General features: G+C 45.3%; 1 protein-coding gene across 1 annotated transcript in view; it reads right to left on the bottom strand.

Annotated features, from left to right (window-relative positions):
• Positions 1-8,505: 8,505 nt before the first annotated feature.
• LOC142197110 (calpain-8-like) overlaps positions 8,506-10,179 on the bottom strand; it is a 32,923-nt gene continuing 31,249 nt past the window's right edge. Inside the window, exons 18-21 of the mRNA XM_075267178.1 lie at positions 9,712-9,790; positions 8,922-9,038; positions 8,781-8,839; positions 8,506-8,599 (exon numbers count right to left, since the gene is read on the bottom strand). Of these exons, the coding sequence (XP_075123279.1) occupies positions 8,576-8,599; positions 8,781-8,839; positions 8,922-9,038; positions 9,712-9,790 (279 nt within the window). The 3' untranslated portion in view covers positions 8,506-8,575. The remainder of the gene's footprint in view (positions 8,600-8,780; positions 8,840-8,921; positions 9,039-9,711; positions 9,791-10,179) is intronic.

Raw genomic sequence — 10,179 nt, 5'->3', positions numbered from 1 at the left:
AGCAGGGGAAGCATGTCTGGGGGCATCTAACAAGCCTAAGTCCCAGGATTACCCCACTATCACAGCCTATCAACTAGACACTTTCCAAACTCAATAGAACCTCTATGGAAAGTGGAAAAATACTTGGAAACCTTCTTTCCTCTACATTAGCATGCGCTCATCACAATTCCTGACTTGACAACTGCATTAAGCAGGGTACAATGCAGACCAGGCCCGAGCACCAGGAACAGGTGTTACAATGGCTAGCGGATATCGCTTCCAGCAGCTTTTCCACCAGCCAGTCAGCCACTATCTCCAGTCGTGTTTCTACCCAAGAGCCTGCCCCTCCTTCCTCCCAACATGCCCAATCTTCCCAGCAGAGTCATCCCACCCTTCCCCCTCCCAGGAGCTGTTTTTGGGTCCTTTTTCACTCTTTGACTATGTTCAACCACTTCACGAATCCCAGGAGCTAACAGATGAATTTCTCTGTCCTGATGCCTAAACATTGGAGCATCCGCCATCTCCTGCTGATTTTTTGGTTGTGGACCCGCAACCAGCGTTTCTCGGCCTCAGTGATGATGATGAGACACAGTTGCCATCAGGGCAGGCTGTGGTTATGTGCGGTTTGCAGTAAGAAGAGAGTGAGCAATTGGAAGAGGAGTTGGTGGACGACGAGGCTACCGAACCAACCTGGACAGGGGTGATGTGTAGCGTGGAAAGCAGTGTAGATGTGGAGGCAAGCGCAGCACCAAATAAGGTGGCTAGAGGCAGAGGCCTGTCCAGAGGCACAGGACAGCTGCTTCACAGAAGCCAGGCCAGAGCTAGCAAGGCCCAAGATTTTCCCTGTACTAGCCACTCGTCCAAAACTCACCCATGTTGACCACCTCCCTCGATGTTGTGTAGATTTTGCATCGTGTGCGTGGAGGACAAATTGAGTGCGTTTTGCACACTGTGAAACTCAAAACTAAATAGGGTCTCTGAGAAAAGCAACCTGAGCACCTCAGCCATGCGCTGTCATTTGTAAGGCAAGCACTGGGCTCAGTGGGAGAGAGCAAACGCAGGACAATCATCAGCCGGCGTTGCCGACACTGACTCTTCCACTGTTTCCAGTGCTGATGCTGCAGTCCAGACCACCAGCCTGGACACCTCCACATCTGCCTCTGACACTTTGGGGAGTTCACCCTCATCTGCCCCTTTTCTGGCCTCTGCTCCTTTTGCCTGCACCATCATGCGCCTCTTCCCAGCAACTCCCCATCTCCCTGGCGTTTCATTGCAGGCAGAAGTACAGCGCAACCCACCCACATGCCCAAGCCTTCAACGGTCTCATCTCAAAACTGATGGCCCTGGAGATGTTGGCGTTTATGCTAGTGGAGACTCAGGCCTTCCGTGACCTAATGGCAGCTGCGGCACCTTCCTATGCTGCCCCTAGCTGTCACTACGTCTCTAGGTGTGCCGTCCCCACCTTGCGCCAGCACGTGTCCCATAACATCAGTCGGGGCCCAGAGTACCGCCGACGCATGGACAAACGCATGCGGTCAAGGACGCTGCTTCTCTATAATGACAGGCTGGATGAATGTAGTGGAGGCGGCCTATCTCCTCTCCCAGCCCAAAATTCATACCAGGGGTTCTCAGAAAGCCTGCTGCTCCGCTTGCAACATCAATGACACCTGCAAGCTGCAAACTGGCGTGTGGAGACGTCAGCAGGCCGTGCTGAAGCTCAGCTTAGCCGACAGAAAACACTCTGCCCCCGAGGTGAGGGATGCCATCCTAGATGAAACCGCAATGTCTTTCTCGCCAGTGCACCTGGACCCAGGCATGGTCACGTGTGATAATGGCCAGAACCTGGTAGTGGCTCTGGAGCTTGCCAGACTCAAACACGGTCCACACATGGTCCACGTTTTCAACTTGTTGACGCAAAGGTTTTTAAAAACCTACCCCATTGTGCCTGATATACTGGTGAAAGTGCGGCCATTTTCGTAAGTCTGAAGTAGCCGCTGCTAGCCAGAAAACATTCAGAGCACACTCCTGTCATCTTCTCACTGTTGGATGATGGAGGAAGAGGCGGAGGATGACGTGGCATTTGATGTCATTGTCCCACACGAGGCTAGCAGAGGAGTTCAGTGCATCCCATTGCTTTAGCATGGATGGTGTGAAGGGGAGTTGAAAGTGGAGGAAATGGAGAGTGACCCTTCTGGTGGGGGCAGCAAAGTCAAGCCAAGTAACACTCCGGCACACATGGCTGACTTCATGTTGGGTTGCTTTTCCAGAGACAAAGGCATTGTTCACATAATGGAGAGCAAACAATACTGGATTTTTGCAATCCTCGACCCCCGGTATAAAAATAACATCTCGTCATTCATTCTGGTAGGGGAGAGGAACAATCACATATATGATTGCCACAAGCACCTGGTGCAGAATATGATGGAAATGTTTCCGTAAACCCTCGCTGGCGCAGAGAGGAGATTTCCTCAAAGAGGCTAACATCTGCCATCCGGTCCGCAACCACCAGGGGAACACTCTCCAAGGTCTGGGACACGTTAATACCCCGCCTGGCCAAACTACCGCCACTGAGGGTGCTAGTGTCACCAGGAGGGAGAAGTATAGGCGCATGTTGCGTGAGTACCTGGCCAACCACAGCCCTGTCCTCTCCGATCCCTCTGCGCCTTACACGTATTGGGTGTAGAAGTTGGACCTGTGGCCCTTGGGGTGAGTGGAGGCATTTTGTGCCCCTCTGTGCCAATTCAGCCCTGTCAGCCCCAGTAGTCATTCTTTCACCCCTCTTTTCAATTGTGACTTGCTGCAGCAGCGTTTACAGTCTCAGCCCCATTCTGTTGCTTCAGCCCAGGTATATACTGTATACCAGCTCTACGGAATTTCAGCCTTAAAAAGGGGTTTTGAGAACTTTCTGCAGGGTGAGCCTATAAGCTGATGGTGTTTATAGACTCATCAAGCAGTGTTGCTGTTTTCAGACTCTTTCCTGCCTAGCAGAAGCTAAAATTTCTCTCTGACCCTCAGCACAACGTCTCTCCCTATCTATCCCAGCCGCAAAAGACACGAACATGGCTGCCACTATTCTTATAGATCCGAGGTCACCTGATTTCGCCAGCCAATGACTTTTTTCTTTTTTTTTTTTTTTTTTTGATGCCTACGTTTTCCTCTTTCCTGTCCCACCTCCATTGCACAGTTATTGGTGCAAATTTTTACTGCGTTTACCGCGTGGTATTCCATTGGAATCGAATATCTCGAATACCTTAATATTCGATCGAAAATATACTCGATCGAACGGTATTCGCTCATCTCTAATTATTATTATTACAGCCAAAGGAGAAGGTTATTCAGGGAGAACTGGACAAGTGAGCGCAGGTTCTAGGACCGTGTTGGCACCTTTAGTCTGTATACAAGATGAGATACGGCAGGACATGGAGGTATATACAGGCTCTGTATGGTATATAGCAGTACATTTACCACAGATGTTACACCTGTAGTCTGGATACAAGATGAGATACGGCAGGACATGGAGGTATATACAGGTCTGTATGGTATATAGCAGTACATTTACCACAGATGTAACAGATGGGCCTGTAGTCTGGATACAAGATGAGATACGGCAGAATATCCCCAGAAACCCTCAGACCCCATAGACTATAATGAGATCCACTGAGTTTTGCGCCGGGTTTCTGCCCGAAAATTGCAGGACTTTTCCTTCTGTATCTTTTTATGGAATGGGTGACAGAAACCCTCAATGGAGAATGAACACTAGTGTGAACCTAGCCTTGGAGATACAGTGGTGCTTGGCTGGTTGTGAATCCTTCATCATTTACTACATTTCTGCATAAATTTCACATAAAATCCCTAAAAGTAGATAAAGAAATATTATTATTTATAGAAGAAATGATCCGACATGACATCTGTGAGTGGAAAAGGTATGGGAAACTTATTCCTTATTCAACCAATTGGATCACCTCAAATATTGATGGGATTTGCTGTCCCCGTTACTCTGTTGTCTGCTGCCAGTGTCCATTTAGTCTCGTGCCGGCGCCTCCTTGCTGGGAGTCCTGCACCTCATGACAAAGGGCCCCCCAGAGCTATTAGCCTGGGGGACACATGGTGTCATGGCACATAAGGATAGTTTAAAATTTTATTTTAGGATTGTTATGTTAGGTGATGTGTTTTTTCAGATACTTTCTGCTGTGTTTCTCCCCCTTCTTTTCCCTCAGGTATTATCGTGGTACTTACCAAGGGTTTCCCCTGTGGTCAACGTCGCAGTGGTATCAACCGCCTTCCAGAGGTTTCTATCGTCAGCTGATTGGTGGTCCTGATGTTTCTCCATCTCCGGGCAGATTAGAGGGAACCAGATGATTGGTGATCCAGATGTTCTCCATCTCCGGGCAGAATAGGAGGAGCCAGATGATTGGTCCTTCACAGCTGGATGGCAACATACTTGGACATAAAAGGAGAAGATTCACAGTGGGGAGGCTGTTGCCTCAGAAGAAGTGATTGAACCTTTTGCAGCTCCCGCCCACCTATCCGTTTTTTATATGTACTCTGTAGGGCTGTCGCGATAGTTTATTAGTGGGTAATGGTCACCCAGCTAATGCTGGGTGGACTAGTTTCTTTGTCTTTATGGTTATTGGTTATGTTGAATTATTGGTTTATAGTTCATTTGATTTTGGTTATTTCATTATTTATATTGGTTAATATATTTATTTGTGTTTAATTGATTTATCCAATTAATTGATTGATTGAATTAATTATTATAAATTTAACCCTTAATAAACATCGCAGCCTTTATTCATCCAAATTTTGGTGTAGTGTCTTTTATTTAGGGTTATTCAAGGTTAGGTATAGTTTAGTCATATAATTGGGCCTATGACACCAAACGCCCGAAACGCGTTGTGTGTCCGAACTAATAATTGAAATCTATTGGACTAGTGGAGCGCAGATCCTTCTTTTGGTCCTTCTATCTATTTAATATAATCAATTACTTTTTTGATCTCTTATGTTATTGTACCCGGGGCCCAATTTGTTGCTTGCGAACAAACACATGTGATTGTCTGAATCGTCTTCATGTGGAAAGCATCGGACAACACTAGCACCGTGTCACCAATATGCCGGCACTGATCTGCACACATTTGCTAGAGTGCCCAGACCTCTATATATTGTAGTCTATAGAATTATCCTAGTCATAACCTCTATAGTTTGTAACTCAAGGAATATGAACAGACTTTTATATCTTGAATTTTTGAGCATCTTGTATACCTGTGCCCGAGGCCTGATCTTGGGAGGACGCCATCAATTCAGCAAACACACTTGTTTTCTAGTTACATAAACAATGAGGGCTGGTTAACCCATTGTTGACTGTAGTTGATAATCACTGGTATTGATATCAACTATCAATATTATCAATAATAGTTGGTATTCAAGGTCAACTGCTTGACTGCAAACAAAAGAAATAAGAGAAACCGTAGAAGGAGAGGAGAAAGGGGAGTTGTACAGGGACAGGACATACTGTAGTAAGGACATCTGTAAAGTCATTGCGTGACCAGAAAGGTAGAAGGTCAGCGAGAAAGGCTGGGCCGGCCGTGAGGGTAAAATAGGCATCAAAAATGTTTCCTAGGCCCCCATATCTGCTGGAGCTTAGAAACTATGTGTGGTGATGGCAACTGTTGTTTCTATTGGGTAGTAGAGATGAGCAAGTAGTGAAATATTCGAGATTCGATATTCGTCTCGAGTAGAGCCTCAATATTCGACTACTCGATCGAATATTGAATCCCATTATAGTCTATGGGAAAAAATGCTCATTTCAGGGGAAACGACTAAAGGAGAGTCACCAAGTCCACGAGTAGCAGGAGGAGAGTGTTTAGGAGTAGCGCTGTGCAGTTAAAGCGCTCGGACCTCATTATAGTCTATGGAGTCCGTGCATTTTAACTGCACAGCGCTTGCAGTTGCGCTGATAAAAAGTAAGCACTCTCGTAAACGCAAGCTGCCAGCTCTCCCGACTAGCAAAGACGAGCCTGTGCCAAATCAACGCTGGTTCTGCAGCAGGCTCGTCCTTGCTAGTCGGGAGAGCTGGCAGCTTGCTGTTACAAGGGAGCTGACTTTTTTGTCACAGGAATGCATTGACCAGCGTTGATTGGCCAGTGTACAGCATTCGGCCAATCAACGCTGGTTCTGCCGGAGGCTCATCTGTGAGGAGGCGGAGTCTAAGATCGGACCACAATGGAGACTGCTAACAGCAATCTACCAGCTCTCCCGACTAGCAAGGACGAGCCTGCTGCAGAACCAGCGTTGATTTGCCGAATGCTATACATAGCATTCGGCAAATCAATAGAACTAGGTAGAACTAGTCTATTTTGCAAGGTGGGGTATGAACTGAACACCAAAGAGGCGGTATCAAAAATTTGCCCCAGCTGACAGAATAAGTAAAAGTTTTTTGGTTTACCAAAGATTGTGAGAGGCAGGTTGAGGAAGATCTTTGGAGCAGGTATAGGTGCTGCTATTTGGCGCATTGGTGGTGATGATTTGATCACCTGTTCCCAGGAGTTGACGGCTTTGCATTGCCACCAAACGTGTATATACAGGGAACCCTCTCTGAGGCGAACGACCAAAATTGCTCTATAAAGTGGTCTTCTAGAGAGGTGGTCTTCTCAAAGATGATAGTTAATATGGAAAACTAAAAATCTGTATGAGAATTTGTATTCTGGGTAAGGGGTTGGTCATCTCAAACAGGTTACCTTTTCAGTGTTATATTGACAGCAGTTCTCTGGAGTTGAGGAACAAACCTGTGTCTCTACAGGAACAGGACACCATCTAGAGAGTTTTCTTGTACTTTCATGCACTTAGTTAGGTTTGGTTTTAGGGTAATCTCAAAGGCTTTTTCCCAAAGGACGACATATCTCAAGGGAACCTTCAAATCCAGAAGACGTTGGTACAAGGGGGTAAGAAGATTGTTAGGATATTTCTGTTGTGATAGCAATTTTATCAAAAGTGGTAAGGTCCCTATCTAAAGTGTCATTGGTCAAGTATGGCAAAATCATTTTCTTTCTTTAGATATGAGTGTTATAAGAAATAGAGCTTAGGAAGACAATTGTCTGAGTGCCACGGGTGTAAAGGGTAATCTGGGAGCACCAACGCCATTGGTTGATGATGATGGAGAGCCGCACTCCTGGGTGGTCAGAATCATCTTTAAGGTGTAGACTACTGACAAAGGAAAGGGGGTCAGGCAAGGAAGGTCTCTATCAATTCCAGACCCACAATACGTATTTGGTAAGATAATTGAGGGTAAGTTCACACTGGGTTTTTTGGACGGGTCCAAAAGACGGGTAGCTGCAACTGATTGCCGATGCACTGCATCGGCATCCAGTCGCGCACTCCGCCCAGGTTAGATCCAATGAATGTGCTTATTCGGGAGTGTCTCCAGGCCAAATCACGAGGCGAAACGGCCTGAAGAATGAGCACCTCGTTTTTTTTTCTGGGAGCTAGCTCCTGGAAAAAAAACACCTGAATGGCTCCCATTGATTTCAATGAGAGCCATCTTTTTGGTCAGGATTTTGAGGCGAATACGTGCGAACTTACCCTGAAATATGTAGATGACTCAAATATAAGGCAGGGGTGGAAAAGATGCTGCAGAGTAAGAATACTTTCAGAAATAGAAGGGTTAATAGTTTATTGTTGTCAATTACAAAAACAAAGTGAATAAAGAAAAGAGAATTATAAATCCCATCAATATTCGGTGTGACCTTTGCCCTTTGCCTTCCATCAGTTCTTCTCGGTACTTGCAGGCAGTTTTTTTCAGAACTCAGCAGGGAGATTGTTCCCACCGCCATCTTGGAGAATTAGGCACAGATCTTCCGTGGATGTAGGCTTGCTCCAATCTGTCTGTCTCTTTATGTCATCCCAGACAGACTGGATGATGATGAGATCAGGGCTATATCTGTGGGGGGCATATCATCACTTCCAGGCTTGTCCTCCAATGGATTGTAGTTATTCCTATTTTGGTAGGGGGCGAGTTCATGAATCTAAAACAGGATTCTTCCTCCATTGATCTTACAATCTATATGTATATACAATCGCTCCCCTTAGTGGTAAGGCAGTTGTGCTACAGTATTGTACATTCCCAACGAGGGTCCTGCGGTGGGCACCCTGACATGTATTAAACACTAATTTGTAGCTAATTTTTTTTTACGTAGATCAGTTTTTATAAATATCTATAAAGATTTGGAACATCTGAGACCTTCACTGACATCATAATAAGCTTAATTCCTCTAGCTACCACTAGGGGGAGCTCACTGCAGATCTTGATCTATAGCAATCTGAATCCAATATGTTCTTGTGCTCCCCCTAGTGGTGACTAGACTGACAGAATTTTTTATATTTTACTACCTCTATGGTTACTATTTTTAAAAAGCATTAATATAGATTCATCATTGGTCAAAGGCAAACATTATTAAATCATCTGAAACGTTTGTAAGGGCTCAGCACACACTCAGCACTTCACGTGCAGACCTATCAAAAACAATAGCCCTATAAAGAGTGCGATATGTATAAAATAAGATAAAATATCTAAAATGATGAGAGCGGGTCTTGTCTCCTCTTCTTAGATCAGCGTGGCACACATCCACTGAAAAGAGTAAAATAGTCCACGTCAATACGGAACAAATTCACGTAACAAAAACATGAAGGGGCAGATTTACTACAGTGCTATACTACACCAGATTTATCACAGTGCCTAATGTAAAGCCACACTTCTTTCCCATGAAGTCATGCCCCTTTTTCATACAAATCCTAAACGCATGCTGTACCTCTGGTAAGGTGAAGTCAATTTTCCCGCTGTTACTCTTGTCCAGTTCTTTAAACATTTCTGCAAAACATAATAAAATGTATTAATTGCCAAGTTATTCTCATCGTCCACCTTGGGCTTTGCTGTGTAGACGTATACTTACTGAATGCGGTCTCCAAACGTATCATGCATGAAATGAAGGAGTCAAAGTTGATTGTCAGGTCGGTGTCGGCGTAGCGGTGGGCAATGCCGTTCAGGATGTTGTTGTTCAGAGAGAATCCTGGGAAGATAAAAGCAAACGAAATAGAGAATCTCATAGATTTATATTATGTAGTTATAGGAGAACCAAAACTATGCCGCCACCTGCAGAAAGAGACTAGAAGGAATACCGCTATAAGAGGTTGTCTGATTGGGACCTCCAGAGACATTAGCTGATCATTTTCCCTGCAGTGGCCACTAGAGGTGGAATGCAGTATTACATGTGGTCTTTCCAATGATTGGGTCCATCACATCTCCATGCCCTGCAGCCTGAAATGGGGGCACGTAGGGTCATGTAACTGCCAACCTCCCTGCATGAAAATTTACACTTGGCCACAGCTCTTTATATAAATCCACTCCCTTTTAGGGAGTGACATGTCCCCTTTTTATGACATGGATGTATGCACCTCTTCATATACAAGGCGCACCCTGTGTCAGGGCTGGGGATACAAAGTCTGGCATCAGTAACGCTGGTCTTCATAAATCTGCCCCATAATGTACACCCCTTTTGTGATGTGAGCGGCACATCAAGTGCCCACGTCATATAGACCCTGGCAGAGGCGGGAGCATTTCACCAGACCCGGGCGATTTGCCCACTATTCCAGGACACTAGTAGGTCGACCATTTTTGTGAGAGCACCCCAGATGTTTCGGGATAGTTGTCAAGCCTATGTAACTGGTCTTGAAAAAAATTACCTGCTTCCTGCAAGGCGTTCCTCATCTCATGGGCGTCCATGGTTCCTGATTTATCTTTATCAGTTTTCAAGAAGATTTCCTATTACATGTAAAAAATTAATAGAATTAACCCTTTGCACCGTCCACAAAAAATCTCAGAAATGTCATTATCAGGACACATTGACCTTAGGGCTCTTAGTGAAAGCGTGTAACAATAATGAAAACCGACGCCATTTTGTTGGTCAATTTTATGTGAAATTATATCATCATGGCAACCCCTTTGGTAGAGGAAAGCCGGTCTGGGGATCATCTTATCATGACTGACTCCAGAAACTTCTAGCAGTAAGAGCTGGAAGCCCTGGAGGGCCAAACACAGGCCCATTCCAATAAATCGGTGACCATGTACAACATTTTAGGGGTCAGGTTCACCCAAGCTAATAGAAGGAGTCCCCTACATGACGTTCATATACCTTAATAGGGCATACAGGA

The sequence above is a fragment of the Leptodactylus fuscus genome, chromosome 3, assembly GCF_031893055.1.
Source record: "Leptodactylus fuscus isolate aLepFus1 chromosome 3, aLepFus1.hap2, whole genome shotgun sequence".
In the NCBI taxonomy this organism is placed as follows: domain Eukaryota; kingdom Metazoa; phylum Chordata; class Amphibia; order Anura; family Leptodactylidae; genus Leptodactylus; species Leptodactylus fuscus.
The sequence above is the reverse complement of the archived record's forward strand: the minus strand, read 5'-3'. Positions and strand labels throughout refer to the sequence as shown.